At 40.3% G+C, this 17,972-nt stretch overlaps 1 protein-coding gene across 6 annotated transcripts in view; it reads right to left on the bottom strand.

The window, feature by feature from the left end:
- Nucleotides 1–17,972, bottom strand: part of myo5aa (myosin VAa) — a 61,691-nt gene that overhangs the window by 24,937 nt on the left and 18,782 nt on the right. For all 6 annotated transcript variants that reach the window (XM_078252371.1, XM_078252360.1, XM_078252351.1 and 3 more), the window contains exons 3-14: nt 17,737–17,908; nt 16,647–16,791; nt 13,750–13,906; nt 12,144–12,287; nt 9,345–9,426; nt 7,984–8,091; nt 7,764–7,870; nt 7,021–7,286; nt 6,848–6,929; nt 6,594–6,734; nt 5,299–5,424; nt 3,399–3,482 (exon numbers count right to left, since the gene is read on the bottom strand). In XM_078252371.1, the coding sequence (XP_078108497.1) occupies nt 3,399–3,482; nt 5,299–5,424; nt 6,594–6,734; nt 6,848–6,929; nt 7,021–7,286; nt 7,764–7,870; nt 7,984–8,091; nt 9,345–9,426; nt 12,144–12,287; nt 13,750–13,906; nt 16,647–16,791; nt 17,737–17,908 (1,614 nt within the window). The remainder of the gene's footprint in view (nt 1–3,398; nt 3,483–5,298; nt 5,425–6,593; nt 6,735–6,847; nt 6,930–7,020; nt 7,287–7,763; nt 7,871–7,983; nt 8,092–9,344; nt 9,427–12,143; nt 12,288–13,749; nt 13,907–16,646; nt 16,792–17,736; nt 17,909–17,972) is intronic.

A 17,972-nucleotide genomic window follows, 5' to 3' on the forward strand; every position in this document is an offset into this window, starting at 1 on the left:
TAACACACATCTACGATTCAAACTGAAAAGTAAATAAAACCAGGCAGACTAATGATGAGGCTGAAATGGATGGAAGGAACGTGATGGAAAGATGATTTCTTTCCAGAACACTTTGGGATGCATTTCCCCTGAGCTCCGAGCCTGCATGAAGTATAAAGCATGTCTGTGGTTTGAAGAACGCCACACGGTGGAATTGTATCTGTTGTAATTTTGATCACATTCCTGGAATGCAATGCATCATGGGAAAGCTCTGCATCAGGCATTTCTCGAATGCACTGTATTGATTAGACCTGCAAGCAGACACCGGATTGGATGCGAGACTCCTGTGTCTTGCAGGTCCCGATGCAGTTTTGAGCATTGCAGACCTTTGGAGCCCTAACAATGCTGGAGTATTTAACTGCATACGTTTGAAAGAAAGTTCCTGTTTTAGACAACCTGGGTTTTCTTTTCATATTTTTTTGCCAATTGCTAAGATCTGAGATTTAAGTGACACTGCTAAAAAAATAAAAATAAATAAGTACACTGCGGCAAGACACACGAGTGGTGAGATGAGTGCAGATTTTAAACAAACCCCCAAATCAGCCAAACTTTGGGTTAAACTTTGGGTTTGGATAATTTGACTAAACTGTAAGCTTGTTTACAAGCTGCATGATCGATTACTGAATATTTCCTACCCCAGTTCGATCCCAGTTTCCCAGAGTTGTACTCAACCAGAATTTTCTTTAACTCTTTACAGTTGAAGGGATATCAACAGTTCTCTCTTCATCTATGGGCAATCACAAAAACAGAACTTCTTCCATGCCTCATAGAGAGCATATTCTACATCCCTTATTTTGCATGTTAATGTGTTACTTTACATGGTGATGCAATGAAAACAGTTAGCTGCTTAATGTTTATAGAATAAAATTGCATTCATTTACGACAAGGCCTTGTGGCGGAAGGTTGAGTACCAGATTTGGCTTGTAAAAAAAAAAGAAAATGTAAATCCTGTTGAAGGAACATTTTACAGATGGAACACACACACACACACACAGTGAAGTAAAACCAAAGTTAATTAGACTAAATCTCATTAATAGTTCATTACTGTTTAATTCCAATTGTGTAAAGCTAACTGATTTTCATGGCAACAATCGGACTATACAGTGTGTGTGTGTGTGTGTGTGTGTGTGTGTGTTAAGTGATTGTGTTAGAGGTTAGAGCAGACAGTATTTTAACCCTTACCCAAATCTGTTCTTGTTGAAGTCTATAAGAAAACAGTCGATGATCACTTCAAGCATTTTGAACAACGCACAACATGATAGTTTGTGTGTGTTTGTGTGTGTGCAACCAAAATAGCAGTGAGGATTTAAAGGCTTAGGCCCCTTTTTACCCAACTGGTGTTTACACACGGATCCTGAACCAAGACTAAAAAACACACACACACGTATTGTTGATTTGGGCGTGAGCTGTCTAATCTAAGGTTAATGGACCGTGAGTATGTGTGTGTGACGGTGTATAATGGGTGCTTTTCCTGTTCAATAGCATTTCGTTCCAAAATTAACTAATTATTCTTCAAAAAAACTGTGAAATAAACCCTTAAGAAATTATCGATTAAAAAAAAAAAAAAACTTAATATGGGATGTCCCGGTTTGACAAAAAAGTTAATAAATGTTGCTGTAAAAGATCGTTTGTGTGCACAGTGTGCTGCTGCATAAGGGTGTGTTCATTTGTAGAATCAGATACATGTGTATAGTAATTTACTACTGTTATTACATAACACTGCATTTATTTAGGCTCAGTCAGGCTTTTCTGCAAGTCATTAAATACATATTTGGACAAGCTAGGAAGTGTAATATGTAGCTAAATAAATAATAATAACAATAATATATAAATATTATACTAATGAACCACAATCATATTTTCCTCTGTGAGGCATGTTAAGCCAATGACCCGACTTACTGTCTGTGTCTCTGTGTGTGTGTGCGCGTGTGTGTATGTGTGTTCAGATTTGTCTGTTATGTGTAAATACCGTAAAACCTAAACCTCTCTGACCATAAATCTCCTGGATTGAGCATTTGCCACCACTTCTGGCGTCAACACTACCTCCACATGGCCAGAGGAGGGCGCTGTTTCCATGAGCCTTCAGGTTGGACTTCTGCTCAATAAACAATGGTCTATTTTTCACACACAGACCAGGTGCAGCACCAGGTCTCCATGAGGCCTCTAGGCTTTGATCTCAGTGGACACTTCATAATGCTTTGAGTTGTACACTGATGTATTCAAATGGCTCTTTGCACATAAATCTTGTTAAGATCTGCTTTTGACTGATTGTGTGTGTATATATATATATATATATATATATATATATATAAGGGCTGTCAAAGATTACATTTTCTTAATCGCGATTAATCGTTGAATTTCTATAGTTAATCACGATTAATCACATGTTTTATCACATGATTAAAATTCTATTATTTTGCATTTCAGAACTGTGTTTAAGTACATATTAACAATGGAAAGCAATTCGTACCAGTGTATCTTGATTGGGAATCAAATTAATGCAAAGAAAGTGACTTTATTAACTTGATTTTAAGATTTGTATTTGTTTATTATATATTTAATCTAGTCACACATTTTAATCTAGAGTCAATATTAGGGTTGGGTATTGTTTGGTTTGGATACCGGTGCTAAAGTGGTACTTTTAAAACGATACCGGTGCCTTAACGGTGCCTGAACCAATACTTTTTAAGAAAGTAAAAAAAGAAGGTTAGCCTACTAAACAGTTGGCAACATTAAAGAACGGCTTGTTTATTGCTAAGGCCATATCGTCAAAATGAAATGTTTAATAATAATGTAATCACTATAACAATAACTTATTTCACTAGTAAATAGCTGTTGAATGACAAAAGCAACCACCAGATGGGAAAAGGGCATTTAACAACATCTGTGAATGCACCACGCGGCTGTAAATTACCAGTTGCATTGAACGCACCATCTGTGTTTTTCCGACAACGGTAGCTGCATCCTGGTGTTGAATACTCTACAGTGAAATACAGTCACACTTTACACCGTTTAGCGTTAGCTACTAGCTAGCGGTAGGCTAACGTTAGCTGCTGTCGAGTATAGTGTTAACTAGCGTCATGTGCAGCGATGTTTCTGTTGCCTGTAACGTCTGTTTCAGAGAATCAGAGAGAAGTGCAGACATATCAGTGGCACCAGAATAAGGCACCGAAATACATGTTGCTATTCCTGCAGCAGCAGGATGTGTTATGAGGAAGTACGGCAAAATAGTAGCCTGGTAGGCACGACGCAAAGCCGAGTGAAGTGAAAATAAATTAATAAATGGTGGCATGCGATTTTTATATATATATATATAAAAAATACAATACATTTATGTAACGTGTGTCTGTACTCCTCACCTTGCTGGCCTTCAGCACATTTATCTGGTCTTCGTTCACTGTGTCCTTGTTCTTCTCCAGGAAACCTTCACACTGGTATTCCACCTGCTCGACAACAACAGCACAATACCTTTAAGGGACATTTCACTGGAAATTACCGTTAACCTACTCTCCTTTGCAGTTCTGTATTCATAATCACATCACTGCAGGTGTGTTAATACAAATAATCTGAACCAAATAAGCATGTGTATTCACACTGTCCTAATGTTTAACGTACATTTATTAAAAAAAAAAAAAAAAGGTTAATGTTTCATTGCCTTTTTCTCCTCCTAGAGTGCTTTTAGTGCTCACCATGCAGCAGACAAAAGACACACACAACTTCAATCTCCCTTTAGTTCGGTTAGAGTGATAATAACTCAGTGCCAAAGAGAGGGAGAGACGAAGGAGGAAAGAGAAAAGGAGTCAAAGAGAGAGCTACAGGCGGACCAGCGTTGTAAGAACACATCTGTTTACCTCCTGTTGGCAGGGAAGGGTTGTCATGATGAGGACAGAACCAAACATACATGGACAACACATGGAGACACAGTGACAAAAAGAAACAATGACATTAAAAGGAACGAAAACCCACAGTTCAAGTTCAAAATCATTATGACCCCCACCAAAAACTATAACACACATCTACGATTCAAACTGAAAAGTAAATAAAACCAGGCAGACTAATGATGAGGCTGAAATGGATGGAAGGAACGTGATGGAAAGATGATTTCTTTCCAGAACACTTTGGGATGCATTTCCCCTGAGCTCCGAGCCTGCATGAAGTATAAAGCATGTCTGTGGTTTGAAGACGGCCACACGGTGGAATTGTTGTAATTTCAATCAAATTCCTGGACTGCAATGCATCATGGGAAAGCTCTGTATCAGGCATTTCTTGAGTGCCCTGTATTGATTAGTCCTGCAAACAGACGTCGGCATGAATGATGAGATGAGATTCCTGTGTGTCTCGCAAGTCCCAAGGCAGCTTTGAGCATTGCAGGTATTTGGAGCTATTACAACGCTGGAATATTTAACTGCATACGCTTGAAATGAAGTTCCTGTTTTAGACAACCTGGGTTTTCTTTTCACAATGTTTGGCCAATTGCTAAGATCTGGGATTTAAGTGACAGTGCTAAAAAAAAAAAGGTCCACTGTGGCAAGACACACGAGTGGTGAGACGAGTGCATATTTTAAACAAACCCCCAAACTTATTTGGGAGAGAAAGTGAAGGCAAACGGTAAACACTGATTATAGTTCTCCTGGTTTTGCGTCAAATTGAGGTTGTTAGTGACAGCTGCAAGGCAAACGGTAAAGCCTATACAGTAGCTCATGAACAGACATGATGCAAGTGTCTTTAAATACAACAACATCAATCTTTGCACATGTTTGGTCAGAAGTATCTCCAGGGATCCCATTTTAATATCAGGGGACCTCATGGAAAAGCCTGCATTAGTCGTTGGCTCCGTTTATCTGTAACCTGATAGTGAGGATCTAATAAAAAAACATTAAAAATAACACAGTGTCATACAGCACCTCATTACACAATTGGGAACCTATTAAACTAAACTGGATTACACTAGTCAAACACCCACACTCTAAACAGTTCATTGCAGAACTGATTTATTGTGTTAAAAAAATAACATTATTACATCCATCCATAACGTCCATCCTCCAGCCATCCTAAAAATAACTCCAGCACTGCAGCAGCCGCTGCAGCCAATCTGTCCCTAAGTGTATGTTGTTTGTTGAACTAAAAAAGGCCCCTGTCATGACACTACTTTTCTAGCAAAAAAATTGAATTTCAAACTTCCAAAATAATGAATTTAGCTCATCTCATATCATGACAAACACTATGCGAACATGTAGCAAACACGTCAGTCAAGCCCACCTTGTCAGCAAAATGTTGAATGATGAATGCGCGGTTGGACATGCGTGGCTTCTCGAAGAGGGAGCAGGTCTTTAGGTGGGTGTTGTAGAGTTTCTGAGCCCACGAATCATCCGAACCTTTGGGCATCTGGTATAGAAAGGGAGAAGCGAAGTGGAAACCATCAGTAAGAAAACATGTATGTAACCATCTGCTTACAAATACTATAGTATATAATGAGAGACAAAGAACTGAACATTTCAAGTAATCTAAGGAAGTGTGTCTTTTTTTCTGGTTACACAGTGCATGACAAAATCTTTGCTCATATTTCTTTGCCAAGAAGTCAAACCAAATGTCCATTTTGTGTTTGCGTTACTCTGCAATTATGTGAGCAATGTGGACCACCTCAAATGTCAACAGCTTGTAAAATGACCTTGCAGTGGAACCACAGAGAGATAAGTCAGCAGCATTGTTAGTGAACTGGCTGAGCTGTTAAAGTGTGTAGATGGTACTGATATGAGCACTGCCTTTACACTGGCTGCAACCTGAACATTAACTTGAATACTTTAATATACATTCAACCAAAGCTCAGCCCAACATTTCTATGAGTTGTGTGAAGAAAATAAAAAAACATGCAATTCAACTCTGAATTGAATACAACTGAAAAAGCTTCAGTTTCATTGCGTATGCTCGAAAGTGGTCATTGTTTCATAGTGGGATTCAGAGTTCCTGCTGGTGAACTATAAGTGTAGGTGTTGGAGAATCGGGTCTAGTGTGTGGTGGGAGGCACTGACAGGTTGACTGTCCAAAAAAATAAATAAGTTACGCTGAATGTGGGTGTGAACGTGTGGATGGTTCTCAATGAGAGGTTTATCCACAACCCACAAGCCTCTGATCAATATGCAGCACTTTACTTCTCCTGCTTGTTTACATTCATGAGCAAGTTTTCATTCCACCAACAGTACTCATAAGTCATCAAGTCTTATGTTATTGTATGTCCTTAGCTTGTGTGCCAATGCAGACTTTTGAAAGACAGATCTAAGCTTACAAGACTTATGATTAGTCTTATTTTTTATTTTTGTCTTACAAAAGCAGGATAAAATGTGTTCTTTTGGACAGAGCTTTGAAAAAGATCAGCATAAACAGTAAGCTGCATCAAATGGTGACAAAGGAGTAAAATCTTGTTCTGTCTGTCATGTACTGGAAACAATTCTCTCTGCATCCTAAGTGTATTTCAATAATGGTGACTTACCATAAAACTAAATGTAATACAAACTATTTAAAATATTATTTAGTAGGCTAGATAAAAAAAAAAGTACCTTGCACTCCTCGTCTAATAGGTCCAGGATGCCCATCTTGGCTTCTATGAGGTTGATGCAGGGCTGGTTGTCGTAGAAGTCAATCAGAGTCCAGGGGATCTGCTCCTTCATGTACTCCTCCTGTTCCAGCTTGAACACATGCTGCACACAAACACACGTGGGGATTTAACTGTATACTTGCATCAAACAAGTAATACTATTTTACATCTGTACATATAAAGTGCAATCCAACAGGTAAAACACATGCCGCCCACCATGTTGAACTGCTGCTGGAGTTTCTCATTAGCGTAGTTGATACAGAACTGCTCAAAGCTGTTGATCTCAAATGTCTCAAACCTTGAGAGGAAGAACAGAGGAGTCATGCCGCTTGTACACTGCTGAGGAAAGTCAGTGCAATTTACTGTATTTAGCGATGATGCAGACGTACCCGTAAATGTCGAGGACCCCGATGAAGGAGTGCTGTTTGATATTGGTGATTAGGGCTTTGTTAACATGCTCCACAATCCAGTTGAAGAGCTTGGCGTAGATATGTTTGGCAAGCGCGTCACGGGCGTTGGTGGCCTGCAGGCGGGGGAGGGTCTTGATATAGGTCTCTGTGGCTGTCTTCAGCTTCCTGTGGCACAGCCACTGAGCCATGTCCTGGTAGGTCACGCCTACCAACTCGCAGAACGCCATCAGGTGGCGATTGTTGGGCTACAGAGAAAAGAGGAGATTTTAATCCTTACCAGGAGAGACCCACCAAGATGTCAGCTAAGAAAAGATGGATTCCCTTATTTGGACTTTGGAAAACATTTTTAATTCTTGAATTATAATATTTCGTGTCCAACAACACAGTGACACTGTCTCCCCCTCACAAGATGGAGGTTGATGCTATAAGTAAACTAGTGGTGCAAATAAGCAGCACTGACTTATTCTCTTGATATTTCTGTGCTCTAACTGACCCAACACAATATTTCTTTTTAGATTTCTGTCAAATACAGGCATATATACAGTATATATACAGTGTATATATATATATATATACAGTATATATACAGTGTATATATATACAGTATATATACAGTGTATATATATATATATCACATAACTACAGATATAAAGTTGTAAATATCATGCAATCTGTTTAAACTTGTCTGACAATTAGGACTGGAGTATAAATATTATCCTCACAGGAATGAGGCTGCTGTCTGAGTCTTTGTCCTTTATCTCCACGTTTCCCAGATGAAGAATAGCAGCCAAAACCTGGAACAATCCCATCTGATAGGACTCATTAATACCTGCAGGGGATACACGGACACACACACGGACACACACACAGGTTACAATGTGTACATTTTCCTGACACATTTGAATGTGTATTTATTTTTGTATGTGAGGGTGTGCATGTTACCGAGTAATGTGAAGGCATTGCGAGTTGCGGACAGCTCCTTGGTGTCGTCCACACCGTGGATGACGGGGCTGCGGCCCTGCCTGGTGTACAAAAAGTCGTTTGCGCTGCCTGGGTGGAGAAACAGAGAGGGTGAATAAATTAAGAAAACATGCAGTATATGCAGTTTCACCTTGTGCAATTTGTTTACAAATGTGCTATTACAGCATCCCCCTTTATCATGCAGAGCTGCATTGGAAATTTGCATGTACCTGATTTAAAAGTTACATTTATTTTAGAAAACATTTAGTTTCTAATTAGCTAGGAGGCGCTGTTTGTTATAATCATACATTGTGACATCAGTGAGAACACCATAGCACAATTTTGCAGATGGTTCAGGTTTATTAGAAAAAAGTTAAATCAAGAACACTTTTGTGTAAGAATGATGTTGGCTCAACTTTCCCACAATCAGTTTCTTTATACACACTTTACACTAAATCAAGGCATGGTCTGTTGCCTGGCAATGAAAGGCACTGACACGACTGTGACAACCACTCCATTTACTGAGCCAGGAAGTCAGCAGTAGAGGAAAAGACAGCAGCTGTGTGTGTGTGTGTGTTTGAGTGTGTGTGTGCATGCGTGTGAGACAGAGAGAGCGAATGCCAACTAAGTGGCTGTAAATGGCAGCGCCAGCAGAGTGTGTGTGTGTGTGTGTGTGTGTGTGTGTGTGTGTGTGTGTGTCCGATGACTAGGATGAGCAGGTGCAGGTCCACAGTGGGAGCGCTCTGTGTGAGGGCCTGTTCAGCCACAGAGTCAATGAGTTTGATACATCGAAACTGATATTAAATCTGATATGTGGCAGCGCTCTTTAGAAGATTGTTTTGGAAATGTGGAGGGGATAAATATTTTTTTATATGTAGAATGCATTCTGGGATAGATCAATTCCAGTAGATGAGTTAAAAGCGATCCTGCAGATTATTTTTTGATTGGCTGAGCCAATGATGGATTTTCCGTGTTTTCAGTTTTGAACCAGAGCAGCTAAACACAATGGTCTTACAATAACTTACTCGTGTTCACTACTGATTCTGAATTGCTGTCGCTAATGTAAGTGCTCTAGGTTAGATAATATATACCGAACAGTATGTGTCTGAGTGCTGCAGCCCACTGAAAGATGAAAATTATGAGTTCCTTCCAATGCAAAAAAGTGAGCAGATTTCAAACTAGTGTTTTTGTAATTGCTTATGGTGTAACTGTCCAGTTAAGCCAGTCACATTCAACTTTGCAGCTCTCGTGTGTGTGTGTGTGTGTGTGTGTGTGTGTGTGTGTGTGTGTGTGTGTGTGTGTGTGTGTGTGTGTGTGTGTGTGGATGCATGCATTAAACTTACTCAGCTTCAGAGTCTTGAACTCAGGCAGATGGGATGATGCACAGAGCTGATAAAAAATATGATAATTCCTTTCCTCGTCCGCCTGGAAGAAAGCATGAAGATCGTATGTGAGGGAAATGCTACATGTACACCTATAGCATGCTCAATTTATTCAAATACATCACATGAAGAATTATATTGCTCTAAACTTTTATTGACCTCGTTCATGCAGGGAAAATAACGTTTGTCTGCGTCAATATATAAACATATGTGCTTTACAATTATACAGTTTGACAGCTTAACATCTGGAAGCTCCACTGGAGCAGTTGGTTATGTAGTGCCTTGCTCAGGGGCATATCAACAGATGTTATTGAGTTAGATGAGAATATTACATGTCTATTTTTTACACTCACATTTCACCAGACATACAAGAAAGCAAACACAAGATGTAGCTCACCACCTGCGCATGCATTCCAGTAAATAGGCATAAATAATACAACTGGCAAATAAATACAGAAGTCTGGAGCTACCAATTAAATTCTAGTGTAAATAAATCATTTGAATGTTAAAGGATGTCAGCAGTGTGCTGGAAAGGTGCGAACAAAACTGTTACCTGTGTCCTACATTGGTGATACTACACCCAAACACACACACACACACACACACACACACACACACACACACACACACACCTATAGATAGGTGGTAACGGAGTTAAGCATGTGAAAAATGTGAGGAGGAAAGTGATCATGTTCATTCCCCAACAGTGCTGCAAGGTGTTCGTGCATGTGCACGTGTGTGTGTGTGTGTGTGTGTGTGTGTGTGTGTGTGTGTGTGTGTGTGTGTAAAGTTAAAATATCTTTCCAATATCTAGACACTGTCCTACTGGCTCCACCAGTGAGCAAACACACGCACTGAATTTACAATAAAGTTGTATAAGTGAAAAAGCAAGTAAACTTGAAGACAAATTATCAAATATAAAGTTATAAAATCACAAAAAGCCCAAGAAAACTGGTTTTAAACGTTTATGCTTGTTAAACATGTCCAATGATTTGGCCTCTCTGAGACTTTGGGCTGTAAGGAGAGAGGGAAAAAGATATCTAAAGAAAGATTTAGACAAGAAACGGACACAAATGAAATCATTGCTTGGGCAAGAATGTCTTTCACAATGGAGAGAGAGAAACAGGGGGAGAGGAAAGCAGTGCCACACTGTAACCCGGCGTGACGGATGGATTGTATACTTTGTTTCCTCCTACTTGTCTTTGTTGAGAAGGAAGTTATTGCCGCCAACTTCTTCTGCACTAAAGGACACCATGGCCTAACTGACATTCAGTGTTGGTTGAGTTCTACCGGTGGACTGACTGCTTGTGTGTGTTTGTGTCTGGCTGACTGCACATTTTCATACTTGTGAGGATTTTAAGTATAGGAAGAGCACTGAAATATTCAAAAGTGAGAACATTTTGATCAGGGTTAGCATTATTGTTGAACTGTAAAATAATAAAGGGTCTGTAGGGTTTCACACAGAAGTTTAACACATGGGACTCCCTAACAGTTAGTCAGAGCTGATGCCTTTTGAATGAGAGGTAAAACATCCAATTATATTGAAACATTCATTTTGGCATTTTTTGCCTTTATTTGATAATGATAGTAGAGTCAGAGATAAGGAATACAGGAGAAAGGGGGGAGGGAGGGGTGGGGGTATGACATGCAACAAAAAGGTCCCCAGCTGGAATCGAACCAGGGCTGTTGCATTTATATGGTATGTGTCTTAACTACTAGGCCACTGCATGCGTTGGGTCATGGTTCCAGTGGGCTTGCAGCTGTGTGTTTAGGTGCGTGTGTTGTAATTTACAATTGCAAATTTGGGAGACAGTCTACCTTTTTATTGTCACATTTTAAGGGTGGATTGCCGAACACACATAGCAACAATAGACATCATACAAATAAAATGTTACTACAATTTAAAAGGTAGTTTTATTGTAATGTTTGAAGCTGTTATCAGTTTCCAGATACATATTATTCCAGATAGGCTTTTCCCCAGTAATTTTCAACTAGGCAGTAACTCACAGATTTTGGCTACCATATGATCATTTTGATGCCAGCCAACAAACTCTAAATGTGTTAAATTATGGCTGTAGCACATGGTGTAAATACATTACTGCTGACAGGCTTTGAGGACTCATAGCAAAAACACCTTTAATGTCACGGAAACAAGCTAAAGTAGTGTAGTCATGACAAATGCTATAACAAATCACAGATGCTACTTCAGGAAATTCTCTTTTGCCTGTAACCTTGCAAGACACCGGAGTGTAAGGTCAGCTAAAGAACTGAGTGCAGAACAACAGGACCCTTTAGCAGGGACACAATTTGCTATCAGGAATCCAGTTAAAATGACTGAAGGACACATCAATGCCACCAGGACTTTAGGCTGTGCTTAAAAAAAGACTGACATGAACTAAAGCTTAAAAAATATATAATATAATAATAATAATAATAATGTAAAATTGTACAAAAGTCAACTTTGTGCATGGATCTGTGACGGCTGAGGCCGCGATGAGTGCAAGTCAATTAAATATCCACACAAGTGGGGCGCCTGGGTGGCTCGCCAGGGGGAGCGTGCGCCCCATGTTCAGAGGCTCGGTCCTCACCGCAGCGGCCGCGGATTCGGTTCCAGCCTGCGACCCTTTGCTGCATGTCATTCCCCCTCTCTCTCCCCTTTCAAAAATCTAAGCTGTCCTGTCAAATAAAGGCCTAAAAATGGCACAAAGAAAGTACAAAGTACACACAAGTACAAACTTGAGTGTGCGTTTGTGCGCTCACCTGAAACACCACTCGTGATTTCTCCAGCAGATATGTTCTCATGTTGGCACCGATGATACGGTAGCGGGTGTCGAAGCCGATCTCGATGTATTTCCCAAAGCGACTGCTGTTGTCATTTCGGGTGGTCTTTGCATTTCCAATGGCCTGAGAGACAGGTGAAAAAAAAAATGCAAAAACAGATGCAACTGATTATGTTGAAGTATGAAGTGTTTAAATTTAAACAAGGCAGATGGTGCAGCAGTACATTTCTATTTTAACGCCATTTGACTTTAAATCTAGTATGCACAGTAGCTCCAGTTGTCCCAGGATACCACAACACCAGAGTGAAACGCAATTTTTCGGGGGCGACAAAGTACCTGTTATTACGGTGAAAATATTCGGGGCTAATATGGCTCGAGCTTTTTGGGAAATACGCTTATTCACTTTCTTGCCGAAAATAAATCAACTGAAGTCAGCAGCCTTAGGTCAATATACTGGATTGATCAATGACCTTACAAGGAATTGTCAGGCGGGGCTACATACAAACACACACTAACATATCCCAGCTATACAACCAGCCGGCTTGAACCAAGTTAAGTCGTGTGCGAGCACAGAGGGTTCTTGCTGAGTTAAGGCCAAACACTCAGTCTTTCACTGCAGACAAGGAGTCTTTCAGCAGCGCAGGTATTCCAATCTCTGCCTGCATCAGGCAAACGTGTATAAACACCACACACAAACACTCTCCCTCTCTCACGCAGGTTTTGTAATATCAAAAAGGCTGATGCAACCATCTACTCTGCATCCAGGGTTAGAGGCTGAAGTGACACCATCATTGCGATGAAAGAAAGCTTTCTATTCATTCTGTCAGCTTGTCTCAAGGTGAAAGTGATGGCTGTGAGGACGAGAGGGATGTTAGTAGAGCGGTTGGAAAGGAACGGACAGAGTAGGAGGTAGAGGAGGGAAGGAGGGGTGACATATGGGCACAGGGGAGCTCTCCAACCCCCTCCTGTCCTCTACAGGAAGAAATACAAAACACACACACACACAGGTAAGAATAAGAACTGTGTTATCAATTTTAGTCAATATTAGCAGAGAGCAGAGGCACTGAAGGGAAGGGAGTAAGTAAAAGCCAGTGGAGAAGAGCAAGATAAGAGAGGAGAAGGACAAACAGAAGGACACACAGCCATTATCATCCATAAATCAGCTAAGCTTATGAACATCCTAACTGGGCAAAGGAAACAAGCGTCTATACACAAACTGCCAGGACAATGACCCAAGACTCTCACTTTGAAGATAAATTCACAGCTATGGAACAGAGCTTTTTCCAGTCCTTCACACCCACAACACAAGTGTTTTGACCTGTAATTTACAATTGTTTTTAGTACACAGGTTGCATTAAGTGATTTCACAGATTCAGTGAGTGGAAAAATCTATGAGTAAGTCTAGATAGTGATTCTGCATCTAATGAGAAAAGAAATGCTCACAAAAGGTTTAAAATATGGTCACAATTTCATATTTTAAGAAATGTTATGGGTTTCTTTGCGTGTCAGTGGGAAATAGCTTCTCTTTTAAGATAAAACTGGAAGTAATCCAAGGTCTTTCTCAACAGGCAGCCTGCAGTTCTCACCTCCATGATGGGGTTGGAAGCCAAGACTTTCTGCTCTACGTTGGCCTCGCTGGTAGAGCCGCTGACCGTAGCAAAGTATCTCATGGCGTATTTGGCTGATACCGTCTTTCCGGCTCCGGACTCCCCACTCACAATGATCGACTGGTTCCTCTCATCCCTGATACATTGAACAACAAAAAAAAACATAAGGAAACTGTATACGTATATCACATTTTAGTGTATTTCTGAAGGACTGAGGCCCTCTGGAAAATTTGCCAGTCAAGAGAAGCTAAGTATTGGCTCCGACTGGCATGAGGGTGTTTTTAACGTTACTTTAGTCAATGATGTTGAATAGGGCTAGAGGTTAAGGTTGATCATGTGTACCGATCCTGTGAAGTTTCGTAATTAGAATGTGACACAAACAATGCCAGAGTTTGGACTTGGGCTGATAGACGCTAGTGTCAGATGCTATCATCAACAAACATTTTCAGTAGAGATGGCCCGATACCATTTTTTGCTTCCCGATACCGATTCTGATACCTGAACTTGCGTATTGGCCGATACCGAGTACCGATCCGATACCAGTGTGTCATATATTTTATTATGCTTTAACAACTGTATACTACTATCCCTGTATGGATGTGATATTATTTCTAAGGGCTTTATTACGTGGTATCGGATCGGTGCATAAACTCCAGTACTTCCCGATACCAGCGTTTTAAGCAGTATCGGAGCCGATACCGATACTGGTATCGGTACATCTCTAATTTTCAGTGTCTCCTCCTACTGAGCCACCCAGTGGCTGGCATTTTCCCCCAATATGGCTTCTATTGCATCCCTAACCCTTTGAGAAGTTAGGATATTTGCTTGAATTTCATCTTTCATTCTTTAATTATTTTGTCTTATACCCTAAAGTTTTTGAGAGGTTTTCTTTGCCTTCCTGTGTCAGGGGCCGTTGCTGTTGTGGGCATGTGAAGCCTATTGAGACACTGTAGGTCAAACTGGGCTATACAAATAAACGTAACTAGTGTTTCACAACAACTTGAGCCAAGTGTTCACCAGTGGTATCATGCACTCCCTGACTCCCACTGGCTGGAACCCAAACACCGACTGATTCAAATGATTCATCTCAGTATAGAAAGTGTGACTAATTGCATACTTTGAATCTTATTGATAAGTACATAGTTGTATAATGTAAAAAAAAAGAAAAAAGAGATGTGCTTCATTATTACCCCCATTCTAGGCAATTTACACAGGCTCCTGTTAGATTTGGATTTCACACTTTTATGGATAACGTTTATAACACTAAACTCAGTGACTCAGTATATTGATCATATTCATCTTTGGATGTCGAAGAACGTTTTGCAATTAAACAAAGACAAAACAGAAATATACGTCTTTGGTGCAAAGGCTCAGAGACAGATCATCTCACATCTCTGTCTCTGGACAGCAAATGTGAAGCTAGAAATCTGAGCGTAATCATAGACAGTGATCTAAATCTCAAGAGCAATATTAATCATCTCACAAGATCAGCCTTCTACCATCTAAAAAAAATTAATCCATGCATTTATAACAGAGCATAAGCAGACTAGACTACTGTAATGGTAAATTCACCAGCATTCCAAAATCAGATGTGCAGCAACTACAGTTAATACAAAATGTGGCTGTTCTAACTGGAACTAAAAAGTAGGACCACAAGATCACACCTGTTCTTAGATCTCTGAATTGGCTCCTCGTCAAAACTAGAGTTGATTTTAAAACTCTGCTACTTGTATACAGAGTTCTAAATGGCCTTGCACCTCAGTCAAACAGCATGCTAATTACACACAAACCAACAAGAACCCATAGGTCCAGGCAACGGTCTTTTAACCATCCATCGTTCTATCTCTAAAGCAGGAGAGGCTGCCTTCTGTATTTATGCATAAGTAGATGCAACACCCTGCCTGAGGACCTGAGATAGAGCCCCACACACTAGACACTGTTTTAAAGCAGGTTCTCTAACTTCTTAGTGTGTGTGTGTGTGTGTGTGTGTGTGTGTGTGTGTGTGAACATGTGTCTTGTATATCTTGGCATTAGTACACTCTGCACTGATTCGGTTTGCACTTGCACGGACTTGTTGTTTTATTATTATGCCACTTTTATGTAAAGCACATTGTGTTGCATTTTATTATGTATGAAATGTGCTATATAAATAAAGTTGACTTAAACGTCCTTGGTCTTAAACATTTCATTGATTTACTGATCCCTTATGAGCCCTGCTGAGGCTCTGCTGGTTATTGCCAGGTTTTGGCTGGTGACAAAAGGTGACCGGGCCTTTGCAGTTAAAGCCCCCAGACTTTGAAACTATCTTCCCACGGAGATTCAACAGGCTACATCTGTAACGTCTTAATTAATGTGAAGTCCAACACTGCATGTGAAGTCCTTGCACATGGAGTAATGCAACTGTATGCCAACAGTGCTACATCATACTGGGCATACTGAGAGGGTTATGCTGACTACTGCCAGCCTCAACTAAAACTGTCCTGCATTAGTGAAGGAAGCAAGGAGGGAGATCTGAGTAAACTTGCTATACAATTGCGTTAGTATACATGTGTATGTTAATGACATAAACAACCAGAAGGGGTCTAAAGAGATCTACTGGTTGGCTCTTGCAGAAAAAAGCAGTGTGTGTATGTATGTATGTGTGTGTGTGTGACTTAAAGAGCAAGGAAGAGAGAGAGAGGGTGAGACCACCACGAGCCTATTTCTGGCTCAGCTTTGACCTACAAAACCAGAAGAGAGAGGGAGGGCTGAGCAACAAGGAGACTAGAACCAAGGCTACTCAGGTAACACACACGCAGGCAGGCAGGCAGGCACGCACGCACACACACACACACACACACACACACACACACACACACACACACACACACACACACCTTGCCATCTGTTTGTAAGCCTCCTCTGCCACAGCGAAGATATGTGGGTCCATGTCTCCCATGTTCTGACCGCTGTAGGCATTGATGATGTCCGTCCCGTAGATTCCCAGCGTCTCATACGGGTTGATGGCCACCAGAACGATTCCTACAGAACACAGAGTATGACGCAACAGGTGACACACTGAGATGCTTCTTTCAAAAATGAGAGGTTGAGAATTGTAATTCATATACAGCATACTGTTCATTACCTATTGTTCATTATCAAAATTGAAGATGTTGGGGCCCAAAATAAAAAGGGATGTTGTATATTACATGTGCATATGGCTAGCATACAATGTGTCAAATTTTCCTAATTTTATATTTGTAGCAAAAACAAAACTTTAAAATATAGTGTAAGTGGTGATTTGAGGGTTTAAAAAACAAAATGACCATTTGACTGAAAAAAAAACCCTAGATGATAACTATATAAAACCAATGTCATACTGAGTATTTATGCTCTTGAATGAAGACTAGCTGCAAACAACACTTCACTATACAATAGTACTGAATATAATATAATCATATATTTTTATGGCTAATAAGGGATGCATTTTATCAATTAGTGTAAACACAATAAACAATGCTTGAATTGTAGTATAAATACAATAGAGGTTATTGAAGGTCACAGACATCAAGGCAGTGATTAACTAATAAACCATATATAATCATCCACTTTGAAACATTCAGCTGACTAGCATGCCATAATAAGTGCAAAAAGATGAATGGGCTTTCTATCGTTTTCCGTGACTGAGCTGAGGAAATCGATGACACTGCACAACTGCAGTGGAAAAACTTAATTTTACAGATTGATTGTAAAGCGTTTTCATGTTGTTTGATCACACAGACGTAGCACGTACAGGCAGGTGAAAAGGAAGATGACTAACTCTCCTCACTGTGTGCTTCGCCTCTTTACTCAAAGCTAAATCACTAGTTTGTTCTTTACATTACCATTCCTTAGGTGTTTGTTGTTTGGAATTTGTGAGTATGGATTTATACCAAAGCACTGACAACACACATTAGGGCTTCATCCGACAGTTAAAGTGCCACCTACCGCAGTAAGTGTAGATGAGCTTGGAGTCGATGAAGCGGACTTTGAGGTTGTGCAGCACGGCCGGCTCGTGGAGGTAGCTGAGTGCTGTGAGGTCATTCTCGCCCACCAAGATGTCGGGGTTTCGCAGGTAAGGCAGGTTCTTTGTCTTGGGGTCCAGCTTGTGCTCAATGCTCTGAAGATGACCAGGAGAACAGGAGAGTTAGAACAGAGATACATTTAAAACAAAATATGTTGGA

This window comes from Sander vitreus, chromosome 1, assembly GCF_031162955.1.
Source record: "Sander vitreus isolate 19-12246 chromosome 1, sanVit1, whole genome shotgun sequence".
NCBI classification, from domain to species: Eukaryota; Metazoa; Chordata; class Actinopteri; order Perciformes; family Percidae; genus Sander; species Sander vitreus.